The sequence below is a fragment of the Mirounga angustirostris genome, unplaced genomic scaffold, assembly GCF_029215605.1.
Source record: "Mirounga angustirostris isolate CCGP_5_RB_7025 unplaced genomic scaffold, mMirAng1.0.hap1 SCAF_9, whole genome shotgun sequence".
In the NCBI taxonomy this organism is placed as follows: Eukaryota; Metazoa; Chordata; class Mammalia; order Carnivora; family Phocidae; genus Mirounga; species Mirounga angustirostris.
Window position 1 is genome coordinate 40,888,365 of NW_026991717.1, and position 18,044 is coordinate 40,906,408.

The 18,044-nt window shown below is 47.6% G+C and overlaps 1 protein-coding gene across 1 annotated transcript in view; it reads right to left on the reverse strand.

Moving 5' to 3' along the window:
* Positions 1 to 3,491: 3,491 nt before the first annotated feature.
* Positions 3,492 to 18,044, reverse strand: part of ANKDD1A (ankyrin repeat and death domain containing 1A) — a 38,333-nt gene continuing 23,780 nt past the window's right edge. The window contains 6 exon segments of the mRNA XM_064570307.1: positions 3,492 to 4,731; positions 5,664 to 5,795; positions 8,444 to 8,648; positions 11,501 to 11,596; positions 12,599 to 12,697; positions 13,742 to 13,840. Coding sequence (XP_064426377.1) covers positions 4,670 to 4,731; positions 5,664 to 5,795; positions 8,444 to 8,648; positions 11,501 to 11,596; positions 12,599 to 12,697; positions 13,742 to 13,840 — 693 coding nt within the window. The 3' untranslated portion in view covers positions 3,492 to 4,669.

Sequence of the window (18,044 nt, forward strand, 5' to 3'; positions counted from 1 at the left end):
GTGGCTTTGGTGATTATTGTAGTTGCCCAACTGGGCTACATAGACATAGGACTTTCTGAGAAACAGACCATGGTGTCGTTGGCCAATTCTTTGTGACATTAGGTAAGTTACTTAATCTCACTAAAGTGCAGTTTGCTCCTTGTAAAGTAACAGTAGCTCTTATTTATTGAGCTGTTAGTATGTGCCAAGCACTTTTCATACCTTCTTGTCTCCCCCTCAGTGGGAATATCTCTTAAATCTCTTTTAAACTGTAAATTCCTATTTTTTTTTTCTTGCCATTAATTTGTTGAAGAAACAGGCTCATTTGCTCTACAGAATTCCCCACAGTCTGGATTTGGCTGATTGCAGCCTCACAGTGTCCTTTAACTTGTTTCTATGTCCCTGGTATTTCCCATAAACTGGTAGTTACATCTGGAGGTCAGTCAGGTTCAAATTCAGTCTTTTGGGTGAGAACACTTCATAGGCAGAGCTGTGTGCTTCCCACTGGGTCAGCTTGGGAGGCACGTAACATCTGGTTGTCCCTGAATCGTGAAGATGGCTGGGTGGGGTCAGGCACTGTCAGCCAGATCCAGCCAGTGCTGATCTCTGCACAGATGCACTGTGTCCTTAGAGGGTGCAGAGCAGTGACAGTAACTCTAATTTTTATCATTCCATTTATTAACTAGAGTTCTCTGATTTTTTTTTTTTTTTAAGTCTTCCCCTCCCCAACTATTTGGTTTCTCTGAGGTACAGTTTAGACCAAAAAATCAGCATCAATGCTTCTTTCCCTTTAAGTTTTCAGAACATTGAGTTAGCCATGCTCTTTCTGATTTCATCCCCACCACAGCCCTGATTAAGCTGATTTTACAGGGGAGGTCATGGAGGCTGGGAGCGGCCAAGAGGGGAAGGGCGGAGCTGGGATGCCAACTTGAGTCTGACCATCCCTAAAAGCAGCAGGGGTCTTTCCACATAGGCCAGTGTCTGCTCTGACTGCCTTGTGCCTCAAGAACAGTCGGGAGTTATGGAAACACCTGGAAGCCGTGAAGGTAGAGCTTAATGTTTTTAACTGTTAGCATCTGAGGCTACTTCCCAACCAATGGGGAGCTCCTGTGGGCTGGGCCGGGCTGCACATGGTCAGCAGCCCCTTCTTCACCTGGCACAGCAATGGACTGTGGGACTGCCCTCTGCTTTCTCTTCACATTCTCCCTGTGTGAGCCACTTCCCCCTGACAGCTTGAACTACTCCCTGGCTCTATGCCCCGATGACTGCCATTTCCAGCCCCGACTGATTTTTCAGCTGCCCTTGAATGCCTAACAGGCCTATCAGGCCAGCCTTCTACAGGCACACCTATGTCCCCACTGCCCAAACCTGCCCCTTCTCTCCTAAACCGTCATCTCTGTTCCCAGGATCACTGTTCCCCAGATTCCTCAGCTAGAAACTCAGCCATCTTGGACCCCACCCCCATCCCCACATCTCAGGCTGAAGCAGGTACCGAGATGAAACTTTGGGAGCAAGGTGGTTATTTAGGATCAAAGGAAAGAGGTTGTGGAAGGAATCTGATTGGGCATGGGAGAAGCTGAGCTATGACAGGCCTGACCAAGCACCAGCGGACCACGTAGCGGGCTCTGGAGCTAGGAGTGCCCGTTGGAATAGTCTCATCGGAGGCTGAAAGAGCGAGGCCCTCCTGCCCCTCCAGCTCATCTCTCCTCCTCCTTGCATGCTTCCTTCGTTCCAATCACACCATTCCCCAAACAGATCCATCTCCACACCACTGTGCATTGCACAGACTGTGCTTTTTGCTTGGAATGTGCTTTCCCCACTTCTGTCTTCTCTCTGAGCTTCTCAGACCTTCCTTCCCTTCCTCTTTCCCTTCCTCCTTCCCTTCCCCAAGGAAAAACAAATCCCACAGTTCTCGGTACACACCCATCCTAGCACCAACCACATGACAGTACCTTATTGGTGTCCCAGTTCCTCCGCCCCCCAACATCACAAGCTCCCAGAGGGCAGGAACTGTGGCTACTCAGCTCTGTACCCCGGCTCCCAGCAGACTACCTGGCACAGAAGACACTCAGGAAATACGGACTGGCCATGGTGAGTTGAGTGGTACGGTTACACAGAACCAATCCACAACAGCTTGTCTGACTTGAAATTTTGCCATACGTCTCCCAAACGAAACAAATATTGAATGCGAAAGATGAATTTCAACATTTCAATTTTATTTAAGAACTTGCTTTTTTTGTCTCAAAAAAAATACAAAATTAACTTTGCAGAATTCATCCAAATAAATGGTCTAAGTCCCATGTGGTACAAAATACATTTCCTAAATGGAATAAATGGAAGAGAAGTTTCTCCCCCCCTCCACAAAGCACATGCAGGGGCGCCTGGGTGGCTCAGTCAGTTGAGCATCCGACTCGATCTCAGCCCAGGTCTTGATCTCAGGTCATGATTTCAAGCCCCACTCTGGGCATGGAGCCTACTTAAGAAAATGAAAAACAAAAAACACAAAACCACAGCATGTGCAGAGAAAGGGCACGGAGGTCCGTGTGCTGCACTGGGGGTCTGAATCTGGCTGTGAACGCTGAGGCCTCAGGCCTACCTACAGGTTACTGCCTGTAAAACAGGTTCGTTTCAAAGCCTCCTTTTCTTTCTTTTCATAAGTTCTAGGTGGTTTCTAAAAATTATTAATAGGAACAGTTAAAAAAAAAACCTCTGAGCAGATAGCACAGAGTTCTCGTGCACCCCTCTGCACCCCTCTGCACGACACGGTTTCTGCTACATTTATTTGCATTCGTATTAGTATGGCGTTTGCAGGTTTATCTGCAGGATAAATTCCTCCTGGTGGGACTGCTGGGTCAGAGGGCAAATGCTTTGTCATTTGGGCAGACGGAATGGCAGCTGCCTTTCAGAGGGCTGCACCACCGTCAGCTCCCCCCGGCCCTGTGTGATGGCTGAAGCCCCTTTCAGCTCTAACAGCTTTTATTCTGTCCGCCTCCCAGGACTCAGGCCCAGCGGGTAACTCTGTAGGGAGTTTTTCTAAGACGTGGGCTCCTAAACTGGCCACAGAGAGCTGTGCCACATGCGGGAGAGCTCAAATTAGAGCTTGGGGGCAGAACGTCCAGGCTATTATCCTGCGCAGATAGCCACCACATCTGTGAAACCACAGGGAAGCTTCCAGAGTCGCAGCTTCCTGGAGCCACGCTCTCGCCAGCGCAGCCGAGCCCCGAAGCAGCCCGTGCTGACCTAGCACCCAAAAGCAAAGCTCCACACCAGCTGAGCAGCCCAGTATGCTTGCCCCTTGCCACAGATGCCTATTTAACTTTTTTTTTCTTTTTAAAGATTTTATTTACTTATTTGACAGAGAGACACACAACGAGAGAGGAACACAAGCAGGGGGAGTGGGAGAGGGAGAAGCAGGCTTCCCGCTGAGCAGGGAGCCCGATGCAGGGCTCGATCCCAGGACCCCGGGGTCATGACCTGAGCCGAAGGCAGATGCCTAACGACTGAGCCACCCAGGTGCCCCAACTTATTTAAATTTCTAATCATTCAAATTAAACTACACATTTGGTTCCTCGGTCCCACTAGCCACACTTCAAGTACCCAGCAGCCACAGGTGGCTAGGGGTAAATGTATTGGATAGCACAGATCTGGAACATTCCCGTCACCACAGAAAGTTCTGTCAGATGGTGCTGTTCTGGAGAGGTGACCCTCTGTATGGGGCTAGTAAAACGAAGAATGACAACTAAATGTAAGGTGTGTGGTCCTGGACTGGATCCTGGTCCAGAAAAAGGACTCGGATGAATGGCTCAACTGACAAAATCGGAATCAGGTCTGAAGAGCAGTTAAGAGTACGGTATCAGTGTTAACTTCCTGGTCTTAAAAATTAGGCTGTGATTGTGTAAGATGTTAGTATTTGGGGAAGCTGTATGGTGAAGCGTATTCAGAAATTCTTTGTACTGGTTCCGCAATGTTTAAGTCTGAAAGGATTTCAAAATAAAATTTTTAAAATTGAAAAAAAAAATCCTGAAACAAGAGAGAAAAAAAGAGTGTGTGCCTCCTGGAACTGTCACGGCGTACAAATAAGCTTGGGGACAGAAAGAGCTGTGGAGTGAGCGCAGCGCTCATTAAAAGCCAGTGAGTGGGTGACGGGCGGGCGGTTTGGTCAGTGCCGCTGGAGAGACAGGAGTGCGGGGTTTGGCACCTGACCGCAACAGCCGATTGGCTGCTTTATCCATCCTGGGCCTCAGCGTCCTCTTTGAAGAGATGGCCCTTGCATCTCAGGGGACTGCTGTGAGGCTCTGAGAGCTGTAAAGGACCCCACCTGTGGGAAGGGATTACCTGCAAAACCCAGACCGACCCTTGGGGAAGAGACCGCAAGCAGCGGGAGGTCTGTTACAACGATTTTTTTTTTTTTAAGATTTTATTTATTTATTCGAGAGAGAGAGTGAGAGAGAGAAAGAGCACAAGAGGGGGGAGTGGGAGAAGCAGACTCCCCGCCGAGCAGGGAGCCCGATGCGGGACTCGGATGCGGGACTCCAGGATCATGACCTGAGCCGAAGGCAGTCGCTTAACCAACTGAGCCACCCAGGCGCCCCGGCGATTTTTTTTTTAAAAAGCCCTTAAGTGGTGGTCGTCTTCTGTTCAGTGGCCCCCACTCTGAGGCCCCATGCCCCTGAAGGTCTGGCTCCTCTGGTTACATGGCCGTGCACCTGCTGGGGGCCCTCGGGTCAGCATTTGCTTTCTTCCTGACGCTTTCTGCAAGAGAGAAGAATCCTATTGCTTCGTGTTGCCGTGGTTCTGCCTCACCGGGCTGGTTTTTTGTTTTAATTGCCTGCCAGTGTTTGTGCTAGAAGAAGATAGAATGATATTTAAGACCATTTTGGAAAAAGAAAAAAGTCCCTGATTCCTCCCCTGTGAAATGAGTGTTTTCCCACCTTCCCTGCAGCAGCTGTGAGTTCCCCACCACACAGGGGCTCGCCTTCCTCCTCTCTAGGACATGCTAGCCACGTTTTCACGGTTAGTGCCACAGAGCCTTCATTACTACTGCTGACCGCCTGAGACCCTGTCCTGTGCCCCATAATGCACCACGCCAGTGGACGTCACAGTATTTAAGCCTCTTTCAGCATGAGCTGATTTTGTTTTTAATGAGGGAATCGTACTGAACGTTTTATCTCGCTTGCCTGATAGTTCCACAGGGTGCTCAGAATCTCAAACCAGGCTTTTGGAATGGACAGACTCAAAAGGTTGTGATGGCCTCAGAAATGTGATTTATTTGCCAGATCGAACTGGTTCAACTCCTATTAAGCCAGTTCTAGCCCATATGTCTTACTGTTTGTGGAAAAGAAGTCTGCAGGCTGTTCCAGCCTTATTCCAAGCTAGGAAAAAAAAAAAAAAAAGAAGAATCAAAGTACAGAGGGCCAGCAAGGAGAAGACAACAGCATCAGTGGCTTTGTGGCTGTGAAGGCTGTAGGATCACCTGGGCCAGCACCCTCAGGGCACAGGTGGGGAAATGGGGGCCAGGAGGCACTGGTTTGCCCAGGGCTCTGCCCAAATTCCAGTAGACAAGGCTAGGACCAGGAACCTGGAAGGTTCAGAGCCAGCACCACAGCATTGTGGTCTGAGCAGACCTTCGGGGGCTCTGTCACATTCCAGGGGGGCCAGTGCTGCCCTGAGCAGGGGACACTTACCAGCTAGGTCCCTCCTGTCAATGGCCACGAGGCTCTCAAACAGTGCTTTGCTGGGGTTCTCACCGGCTGTGGCCACACCATGCAGCCAGATGAGCAGCATCCGGTGGCCGTGCTCCTGGTAGCTCTTGGTGCCTGAGGACCACGAGGGGAGAAAGAGAAGGAGCCAACCGAGCCCACCTTGGCAGAGTCAGCTCTAAGCTGCCCTGCACCACCTCCTGCACATGCCCAGGTGGGAAAGAGCCAGGCCCTTCTCCAAGGTGCTGTGGAGCTCAGCCCAGAGATAGGGAGAGGAGGGAAGGGACAGGCTCGGATGGGGTTGGGGTGGAGGTTTTGTGTTGGGGACTCTAGAACTTCCCCTGCCCCAGGCTTTCTCCTGAGCATCCACCATGCATCCTGTTGGTGTTGCTCTGAAGACAGAATTGGCACTCACTGTTGTGATCCCATGTCGCACAGGACTATTCCCTGCATCTCTGGCTACTCACAATAATCTGTGCCTTGCCTGCTAGTGGTCCTATTTTACAGATGAGAAAACCGGCTTAGTGCACGACAGAAGTGGTCATGTTCTTTCCCCTGCGCCGGTGGTTCTCAGCTGTAAGTGCTCACTGGAAACCCCCGGGAAGCCGTCCAAAAAATACTGACACCTGGGTCCCATTCCCTCCCTAGAGATTCCAACCTACTTGGGTCTGGGCGCAGCCTGCGCACTGAGCGGTGTTAAGGCTTCCCAGGTGATTCCAACGTACGGCCATGATCTTCAGTGTGGGAGGAGGGGTGAACTTGTTACTACACTCCTAGGTAGGTCTCCTCTCCCAGCCACTGCGTCCTCTGACTTTCTGGCCCCCTCCGGGCCCTCAGCAGGCACTTCCTCATGGGGCTGCCCTTGGCAGAGCGGTTTCATTTGGCCCATTTATTCACTGTCCCTTGCCTCCAGCCCCGTAATTTACCCGTGCTCCTTTGTCCTCTCTGAAAGTTCTTATCTGACACAGAGGTTACGTTTGGAGTCCCTGCTCTATTCCACTAACTGGTGTACATATTTTTCTGCCAGGTATCTCTCTATGCTAATTATTTGAGCTTTATAAAAGGTTGAGTCTGGTTGGATTAGATCCTCTTCACTTTCCCCCGCAGAATATTCATTTAAATAGTCCCCCTTTGGGGTGCCTGGGTGGCTCAATCAGTTAAGTGGCTGCCTTCAGCTCAGGTCATGGTCTGGGGTCCTGGGATCGAGTCCAGCATCAGGCTCCCTGCTCAGCGGGGAGTCTGCTTCTTCCTCTCCCTCTGCCCCCCAACCCCAGCTCATGCTGTCTCTCTCGTGCTCTCTCATATGCGCTCTCTCTCAAGTAAATAAAATCTTTAAACATTCCCTCTTTATTCTTTCAAGTGAACTCTAGAATCCTTTAGTCAAGTTTCAAAAATCTGTTTTGATTTGATTAAAACCGAACCAGGGGCACCTGGGGTGGCTCAGTCAGTTAAGCATCCAACTCTTGGTTTCGGCTCAGGTCATGATCTCAGGGTCATGATCTTGGGGTTGTAGGATCGAGCCCAACGTTGGGCTCCAAGCTCAGTGAGGAGTCTGCTTGGGATTCTCTCTCCCTCTCACCCTGCCTGCCACTTGTTCTCTCTCTCTAAAATAAATCTTTTTTTTTTTGAAGATTTTATTTATTTATTTGACAGAGAGACAACAAGAGAGAGAACACAAGCAGGGGGGAGTAGGAGAGGGAGAAGCAGGCTTCCCGCCGAGCAGAGAGCCCGATGCGGGGCTCGATCCCAGGACCCTGGGATCATGACCTGAGCTGAAGGCAGACGCTTAACGACTGAGGCACCCAGGCGCCCCCTAAAATAAATAAAATAAATAAATAAATAATCTTTTTAAAAAATCAAATTTTTAAACTAGTTTGGGAAAAACCAATGTCTACCTGACACTTTTTCTAGCCAGGAATATAGAATGTCATTCCACCTACCCAAGTCTTTTTTTTAGAGTTGAATTTTTATTTTATTCATATGCCATTCATATTTTTTAGAAACTATTGCAAATGGAATAGCTTTTCAAAAAGCTATTGATGGTACACAAGAATACCATGGTATCTGTATATTTTATCATATTTAGCCATTTCACTGAATTATTGAGTTTTTCAGTTGATTCTTCTGGACTTCCTGTGTATAGGATTATAGCATCTGAAGTTAATAAATCTCTCTCTTCCTTTCTAATATTTACAGTCCTTATTTCTGTTTCTGTTTTCTGCCTTAGTACCAGGGACCTTTTTTTTTTTAATTTTATTTATTTGAGAGGAGAGAGAGAGAGCATAAGCATGGGGGGCGGGGGGCAGAGGGAGAGAGTGAAGCAGATTCCCTGCAAGCAGGGAGCCCGATGTGAGCCTCGATCCAAGATCCCACCCTGGGACCATGACCTGAGCTGAAGGCAGATGCTTAACCGACGGGGCCAACATTTCCAAGCAGATACTAAATAATGGTGGCAATAGAGGGTCCTCTCCTTTTTATAGGGAGTGCCTTTAGTTTGGTGTGTGAATGATTGGTATCAGCTTGGGCTAATTCATGAAGAATGTGAAGTTTACAGGTCACTGGGGAGGGAGAGGCAGAGGGCACGGCCTGAGCAAAGGCCTGGAAGGATGGAGAGGCATGTGGGATGTTGCCGATGGCATGTGGCTTGCTGTGATCAGGCTGTGGGTTGCAGGGCTTTCCCCCCAGAAACACAGAAAGCCTAATATACAGTGGCCCCACCTCTCCACCCACTGGTCGCTCTGGGGTGGGGAGAGGCAGGGCGGTACCTGTCCACGGCTGCTCGATGGCGTGGACGTGGGCCTCAGTGAACTCCCAACAATATGCGAGCTTCTTCCACTCATGAGGCCGCAGGTCCCTTGAGGCCAGTCGCCACAGCACACAGGAGAATTGCCGCCCTTCCTGCCGATGGTCCTGCTTAAAGGTCAAGTTCTTCCCACAGCAATCCCTGGGGTCCCTGAGCCAGAGGTGATCCTGTGGAACAGATCCCCAAAGTGCAGCTGCCGCCTGGGGGGAAATCCCTGCCAGGCTCTCCCTTGGGAGTCTGGATGGGGCTCTGGCAGGCATCCAGGCCTGGGGCTTCATGTCTGCTACTCTGGTTTCTCACTCTGTGCCTTGCTTGGACTTCCGGAACCCCAGCAGCTCACACTCCACCTAGATTGCCTTTTCTCACCTGCCTGTCCCTCAACCCCATTGCCACAGTCCAAAGATCACCCACAGGCCACCTCTTCCAGGAAGGCTTCCCAATTCCTCTCTTTTCTCTGTGTTCTTACAGCGCAAGTGTCAGCAGAAGGACTCAGCGGCTCTGGCTAACACCAGTCAAGCCAAGGATCAGGCACTAACTAGATTTGCTGAATCCCAACAAGTAGTGAAGGGCAGGATTACAGAATTTCTATGCAAAGCAGGTGATAAAATGAGAAGTTACAAAAGAATTATGTGATAGCATAAGTTAAACCCACAAAAGCCTAAGTAAGCCCCTCTAAAGAATGTGGATACAGAGTTCTGGGTCTTAAAAAAGCTCGGGTGAGTTCTGGCATCCGCAGCTGCAAATCTTACATCCTGGTCAACAGTGTCTGGCTGATCACCTTGATGTGATGACCAGGGAGACTGGCTCTCACCTGGGGAGGTTCCCCAACAGTGTTCCCAGCTGCTTCTGTATATTGGGATCATCTGGGAGCTTTAAGAACCACCGATGCTTGGGGCACCTGGCTGGCTCAGTTGGTAGAGCATGAGACTCTTGATCTTGGGGGTGTGAGTTTGAGCCCCTCATTGGGTGTAGAGATTAATTTAAAAAATAAAATCTTTAAAAAAAATCTTTAAAAATAGAATCTTTAAGGCACCTCGGTGGCTCAGTTGGTTAAGCCTCTGCCTTTGGCTCAGGTCATGATCTCAGGGTCCTGGGATCGAGCCCCACATCGGGCTCCTTGCTCAGGGTGGAGTCTGCTTCTCCCTCTCCCTCTGCCTGTGCTTTCTCTCTTTCTCTCTCTGTCAAATAAATAAAATCTTTAAAAAATAAGTAAAAATAAAAAACAAGGGGCGCCTGGGTGGCTCAGTCGTTAAGAGTTTGCCTTCAGCTCAGGTCATGATCCCAGGGTCCTGGGATCGAGCCCCGCATCGGGCTCCCTGCTCGGCAGGAAGCCTGCTTCTCCCTCTCCCACTCCCCCGCTTGTGTTCCCTCTCTTTCTCTCTGTCAAATAAATAAATTTTTAAAAAAATAAATAAAAAACAAAACTACCAATGCTTGGATCCGTACACCAGAGATTTGGATTGAATTAGCCTGGGGATGGGAGGGAGGTTTGTGATTCTAACTGCGCCGCTGCCTTAGCGTTGAGAACTTTTAAAGTCTGAGGTGTTAGAATTAAGCACAGAGATGAATCAGTTCATCAAGTTCTTGGTATTAATATTTTCGGGTTACATTTAGGAGTAACCTGTTGTATGCAAAGGAGCTGTAATGTTTCTGCGAATCTAGCATGTCCGTGAAAGAGCAGATCTTATGATTCCTATTGAAATTTGTAATTAATCAATTGATTTTGAAATAGTGATTTTTTTGAGCGGTACTAGAGAAGCTTACTAAGTTTGCAAACAATATTGGAATGTTTAAGATATTTGAGATTCACTTTATAGGTTTAATTTACCAGATTTTACTAGGATAGTTTAAGAATTTAGGGGGCGCCTGGGTGGCTCAGTCAGTTAAGCGTCCAACTGTTGACTTGGGCTCAAGTCATGATCTTAGGGTTGTGGGATCGAGCCCAGTGGCCTGCTTGAGATTCTCTCTCTTCCTCTCCCTCTGCCCCCACCTCCCTCTTAAAAAAAAAAAAAGGAAGGAACGTGCTTAAAAAAACTATCAAATTTAATTATTCAGTTTAAAATGTTTAAGATAGTTCAAACATGGGTCCAAAGATTAATTAAAAGGCTTCCTTGAAAGTGGAAATTCCTAAGATTCCTAAAAAAATACCAGTTGTCTAAATGGGATAAGGTTTATAAAATGAATTTATAAGTTTAAGGAAAACTAGGTGGTTTTTTTTAAAGATTTTATTTATTTAAGAGAGTGAGCAAGAGAGAGAGAGAGCACATGCACGAGCAGGGGCAGAGGGAGAGGGAGAAGCAGACTCCCCACTGAGCAGGGAGCCTGATGCGGGGTTCAATCCCAGGACCCTAGGATCATGGATCGTGACCCCAGCGGAAGGCAGACACTTAACCGACTGAGCCACCCAGGTGCCCCAAGGAAAAGTAGGTTTTAAAATTTGTAATAAATTATTTTTAAAACTGAAGTAAATGCAAAAATTATTTTCTGTGTATAAAAACAACCTCAAAGACATCAAAAAACTCCCCACCGACCCCCATTTGCTGACGATTGGAATAGTATGGCCTTACATCTGCTTCTCTTCCTCCCCAATTCCTCAGCAAGCATCACTAATCAATCCCAGCACAGTTTCCTTCTGGGCTCAGAAAGTTGCCTGAATACAACACCCCCAGCAGCAATTCCAGTCACCTGGAGACGGCAGTAAGCTGAAACCAACTTGCCATCTCTTTCTTCATGCACGCAGGCATGCGCCCATGCATCCATCAACCAGGAGCTCTAACAGCATCCCGTACTATGTCCACAATGGCATGGACTCCGGGCTGCCTTGCTGCAGTGTGGCTGGGTGCTCACTCATCTCTAGATGCTCACAGACAAGCCTCGTGGTAGGTAAGGCACGGATTATCACCCCGTTGGAAAGTGGGCGGGGCTGAATTGGTCAGGGCTGGGGTTCAAAGCCAGCCCCACCCCTAGCCAAGGCCACTGCCTCTGCAACACGGACAGACCTCGTGCAGGGTGTCAGTACCTTCTCCCACGTGTAGAGGCGATCAGCCTTTATGATCATGTCCACCAGGCTGATGTGGTTGCTGCGAGCGGCCACCGCCAGGGCAGTTTTCCCTTGCTGCAAGGAAGAAGTAAGAAGGGTGGCCTCTAGCATCAGCTGCAAACGCTCCTGCCCCCAAGAAAGCGGTTTCCAGCAGTCTACACTGGAGAGCAGAAAGGTTTTTCTGGGCATGACGAGGGGCGTGGGAGGCACAGGTAGAATGAGGCAATAATTCCAGCAACCGCCTCTTGTTTAGAATTTAGGAAGTCTTAGAGCGTATGAAGCCCAGCCTGCATAACTCAACAACACCTGTGAAATAGCAAGACATGGCCTGCTTCTCAGATGAAACCAGAGCCCAGAGAAGGGGACTGGGTTCATCAGGTCATGTCTGCCCACCCCACCCAGGCCCTTTGCTCCAGGCCTCCCGCACAGGGCTGGCCTTAATCCCCAGGCACGTGCAGGGAGTTAGGAAGTTCCTCTTTGCACCTGGCCGGCTGCCCTGGGGCCCAGGTCAAGGCAGGGAGCCCCTCCCAGGTCTAGTCTCAGGGCCTATTCCTGCCCTCAACTCTTCCACACACCATCCCAAGGACTGGGCCACATGTCCAAGCCCCTTCCCCTCATGAGCCTGTGACCTCCTTAGCCTTATTCCAAGTCCTCAGGTCATCTGGACTCTCCGGCCACCTGAGGGAGTAGCCACCCCAGAGGCACAAAGAGCCGGGAAGCTTCCCCACCCCTGACCCACAAGTAGGGGGCTGTGGGACAGTGATGTACCGCTCCTCGACTCCTTCTCCCCCTGGCCACCTGGCGACTCAAGGAGCTCAAAGTCTGAGGGACCATGAAACAGAAGGCAACCACCTCACAGTTCTAGACCAGCAGGAGGGCAGGCCAAGTCCTAAGGGACCTGAGGGGAGGAAGGGGAAGGTGATGGAGGGGCAGGAAGGCTTCCTGGTGGAGGCTGCATCTGAGCTAGTATACAAAGGCTGGGAAGCCTTGAACAGTCTGAGAGCAGGAGACTTGTAGTAGGGTCTCTGGCAAAGAGGGAGCCATGAAAACTTGAAAGGGAGGCTGGTTGGGAGGTACCTTATCTCTCAGGTTTAAGTTAACCCCCGCGATGAGGAGCATCTCCGCTATGTCCTGCCTGGCGTGCTCAGCAGCAAGGTGGAGGGGTGTCTGCTGCCTCTGGGGAAGAAGCCAAGGGGTCAGGGGAGTAGAAAAGCATGTACAAGTGTCCCAAGGCTCAAAGCCAGGACAGGTCCAAGGTGGGTCCACTCCTAACTGGGCCTTAACAAGTTTATCTAAAAGTTATGGAAGAGAGTAAGCTGGGTTTAGTCATAAACACAATACCAGAGAAAACTTGGTAAAAACAAAAAAGCAGAAAGAACAAAGGAAAAAAATACCACTTGCTAGCTAAGTCAAGCTCTGTAACAATCCTAATATATTTCTTCTAGTCATTAATGTAGAGTGCTTTTGATTTGTTGGTTTTACAGGAGATCATCCCATATATACATTTTGCATCCATTTTTTCTACCTAACATGTCCATATATTATGACAAACACCATTTTTCACAGCTCCATAGTAATCTACGTCTAGCCCATAAGCTACCTGATCACTTCTTTATTATTAAATATTTGGGCCATTTGCAAATTGAAGATTGATAAGCAATGCTGCAATAAATATCTTTGTGCATGAGCTTTTAATGTATTTCTTGAGGCTCAATTCATTAAAGTGCAAAGTGATCATTTTGAAGGTATATGCTGTATCCTGCCAAGTTGCTTTCCACCACTCGTGGTTGTAGGTACGGGCACTGAGGGCTCTGTGGTCAGGGGGAGGACTGTGGGGATGGGGAATTCAAAGGGCTCCTGACTGAGCACAACTGCAGGACTCAGAGGCCTCCTGTGACACAAGACTGCCCCACTCACCCCTGTCCTGGGAATTTTCCTAAAGGAAAAGAAAAATCAATGAAAGGAAACGGTGGAATGTAGGAAGATGTTTACTGCAGTGTTATCCGGACCATGGTAACAACCTGGAAACCACCAAAATGTTCAAAATAGAGGAATGGTTGGTAAAATGATGTTACCTTCAACGAATATTCACACAGCTTTTTTATAAACTAAAAAAGTAATTTCTCAACTCCGAGCCATGCTAGGAGATGGCAGCCAAGCCCTGCCAGCCTGGGAGGGTGCCCAGAGGTTCCCTGGGGCCCAGACGGTTTCTGCAACCACTTAATTGTCGGTGGCATCCAGGTCACTGCCGGCGTTGATGAGAAGCTGGACCAAGGCAGGGAAGTGGTGCTTCACAGCCAGGTGCAGAGGAGAGGCGCCCTGTTGGGGGAGGAGATACATGGATCATTCACTGGGTCCCTCCCAGGACTGCCCAGAACAGGTTGGTAGGTTGGTGCTGGGGGATGGATGTAGGGAGGTGTATGGAGATATAGTGCTTCCAGGTTTGGCCCTTTTCTTTTTTTTAAGATTTTATTTATTTATTTGAGAGAGAGAGAGAGAGCACAAGCAGGGGGAGCGGCAGGCAGAGGGAGAGGGAGAAGCAGGCTCCCCGCTGAGCAGGGAGCGTGATGCGGGGCTCGATCCCAGGACCCTGGGATCATGACCCGAGGCTTCTGCCTTCGGGTCATGATTTAAGTGTCAGTTAGACACTTAACTGACTGAGCCACCCAGGTGCCCCAAGTTTGGCCCTTCTTGCTCTTCAGAGGACATGGGTGGCTCGAGGAATCTATAACCCCAAAGGCTGAAACCCTGGAGTTTCTGTATTCTCAAGGTGGTTGGAAGCCTGAGACCCAAGTTTGAGACCTTGCTATCCCAGGAACTATGTGACTGTGGGCAAGTCATTTCCCTTCTCTGCTACTCTTCATCTAATAAGTGATGTTTCCTGAGGTCCCTTCTAGCAACACTTTAAAATTCTCTAATATCTCATTGAATCCACACATGAACCTAGGTAGGGTATATAGGAATGGTGTTATTAATATTTTCATCTTACAAACAGGAACACTGAGGTTCAGAAGACAAAAGGGACTTGCCCGATAGCTAATAAGAACCTTGTGTTATTGGGAGTTTCTCCCCCGAGCACCTAGGCAGGTGCCTGATTACTGTTTATGCATGAAAAGAATAAATGAGAATCAGCCGGGACCAGAACAGAGACCTCACAAGTCCAACACACAACCAAGGCCTCGCTCAAGGCTAGAAGACTCCTTCATCAATGGTCCCCTCATAAACCCCCTTGGCCACCTGACAAAGTGGAGATACTGCTACAGCATCCTTCTCACTTGGTGATACAGTGACACATATATAGTGGAATAGTACAAAGTCAATAAAATCAATGGTGGAAAAACACCCTCATATATTGGGTATAAAAAGATTACAGAATACACACACACAACAAAAATGTCTTCTACCAATGTCTATTAGTTTGGGCCAGAAAATTTAAAAATAAATAAAAAGGTTTATGATATTGGAAAAGAAGATTTAAACTATATGATTATTTGTAGGCAATGTGATCGTATATCTAGACAGGTTAAAAAAGTTATTACCCCCCCCCAAAAAAAACCCTAGTAAAATTAATTAAAAGTCATATAGAAGATAAAACCCAAGTCAATAGCATTGTTGTTTTGAATGTCTACAAGAAATGACATATTTTTTATTTTATTTTATTTTTTAAAGATTTTTATTTATTTGACAGAAAGAGAGACAGCAAGAGAGGGAACACAAGCAGGGGGAGTGGGAGAGGGAGAAGCGGACTCCCTGCTGAGCAGGGAGCCTGATGCGGGGCTCCATCCCAGGACCCTGGGATCCTGACCTGAGCTGAAGGCAGATGCTTAATGACTGAGCCACCCAGGTGCCCCAAAATGACATATTTTTTAAAAGATATCCTCTCCATGACAGTCAAAATTATAAAGTATCTATGAAGAGTATAATTGTTAATGGACATATCAAAGGCAAACTAAAAGCCATATAACATCACTGAGGGATGGAAAAGAAGACAAAGAAATAGACTTCATGCTCCTAGTGAAAAATTAGTATAAAGATGACCATTCTCTCCTACATTATTTACAAGTTTAATGTAATCCCAAACCCAAATTTCTATAAATGCCAAAAAGGATTCTGAAACACATCTAGAAAAAAATTTTTAAACCCAGGGAAAACTACCCTAAGAATTTCAACAGAGTCCTCAGATCAGTGCTGGACGACTGTGAAATCAAAATCCGGCCAGGAAAAGGTGTGCTGTGCCAGTGAATGGGGAGAGACTGAAAATGGCTCAAACGCATGACTCAGGTGAGCCTGGAAACTTGTCAGAACTACAAGGACCGTCTTTCCAGAAAGAAAGCAGCAGGCTATGGAGATAAAATAAGCGAACACGCTGGATCTAGCCTCGGTCGTCCTGGAAACACATCTGGGGGAATGTGGTCAGAAAGGGGAGTGGAAAGAGAGCAAGTGTGGCTTTTAGTTGTTTTACATTTTATTTATAAAAACCAAAAGAACCAAAAAGTACACAAGGTACCTAGTGAAAAGCCTTCTTCCACCCCCATCACCCATCTGCTCATATTCCCCACTGCTAAACCCCACTGGTAATCTTTTTTTTTTTAAGATTTTATTTATTTATTTATTTATTTATTTATTTATTTATTTGTCAGAGAGAGAGAATAAGCAGCGGGAGTGGCAGGCAGAGGGAGAAGCAGGCTCCCCGCTGAGCAGGGGGGCCCCGATGTGGGACTCAATCCCAGGACCCTGGGATCAGGACCTGAGCCAAAGGCAGAGGCTTAACCAACTGAACCACCCAGGTGCTGCCCACTCCCCCCCCACCACTGACACTGGTAATCTTGACTGTTGCTATTATGTGTATCCTTCCAGGGATGCTTAAATTTTTTTTTAAAGAAGAACCTTAAATTAAAGTTTTATTTTGAGGTAATTATAGACTCACATGCAGTTAAAAAATAATGCAGAGAACTCTGGTGTATCCTTTACCCACTTCCCCCCAGGGGTAACATCTTACAAAACCCTGGTACAGGGGCACCTGGGTGGTGCAGGAGGTGAAGCATCCCACTCTTGATTTCTGCTCAGGTCACGATCTCAGGATCCTGGGATCGAGCCCCGAGTTGGGCTCCATGCTCAGTGCAGAGTTTGCTTCTCTCTCCCCACTCTGTCCCTCTCCCCTGCAGGCTCGCCCTATCTCTCTCTCTAAAATAAAATAAATAAATCTTAAAAACAACAACAACCCTGGTAAAATATCCCAAGCAGGATAATGACTCTGATAACATCCACTGTCTTATCCCGATCCCCCCAGCTTCACTTGTCGTCGTTTGTACACGTGTGTGTTTAGTTCTATGCCATTTTATCACATGTGCATGTTCGTGTACCCACTGCACAGCAAAGATACAGAACCGTTCCCTCACGAGGATCCCTTGTGTTGTTTTTTTATAATTCTCTCCTCTCTCCACGTCCCTATCACTAACCCCCAGCAAACACTAATCTGCTCTCCCTCTCTATTGTGTCATTTCGAGAATGTTCTATAAGCAGAACCATACAATATGTAACTTCACAGACTGGTTTTTTCACTCAACATTATTCCCTTGAGATTCATCCAAGTTGTAGTTTCTTCTCATTGCTGAGTTGTATGAGTTGGATGTACCACAGTTTCTCTTACCATTCACGTTTCAGAGGACATCTGGGTTGTTTCCAGGTTTGGCCTATTATGAATAAAGGTGCTATGAAAATTCAGGTACAGGTTTTTGTGCGAACGGATGTTCTCACTTCTCTGGGGGAAAAGGCCGAGAGTGCAATTGCTAGGTCACAGGGTAACTGCATGTTCAGTTTTTCGAATAACTCCAAAGCTGTTTTCCAGAATGGTTGTACCATTTTATATTCGCACCAGCAATGTAAGAGTGATCCAATTTCTCCACAACCTTGCCAACACCTGGTGTCATCCCTATTTTTTATTTTAATCATTCTGATAGGCGTGTAGTGATATCTCTTTGTGGTTTTAACTTGCACTTCCCTAATGGCTAATGATGTTGAATGTCTTTTCATACCCTTATTTGTCATCTGTATATTCTCGTCAGTGAAATGTCTATTCAGGTGTTTTCTCCATTTTCTAATTTTTTTTTTTACTGTAGAGCTTTGAGGTGAGGTTTTTTTTTTATCTATTCTGCGGTGAATTTTATTGAATTCATAGGGCGCATTCCTTCATGAAAAATAATTTTTAAAAAAAGTTGTACAGGCATGCTTTGTGAGACAAACCGGTGAGATGAAGCCTGCTCAGACCGGACCAGAGCAGACACCAGCCCACACCACAGCCCACATGATGGTGCTTTTATTCAATACAAACAAACAGCAACAATGATAATAGGATGAGACCATAAATGCATGGAAACTTTCTGGGACTCCTGGCTAGGCTCTGACCAATCTATCATTCTTTTCTTACCAGCCAGGTAAACAACCGAGCTCATCTGCTAAGGCCAAAAATTTCAAAGCTCTTAATCCAGTTAGAAATGACTACAACTGAGGACCTTTTCTCTGG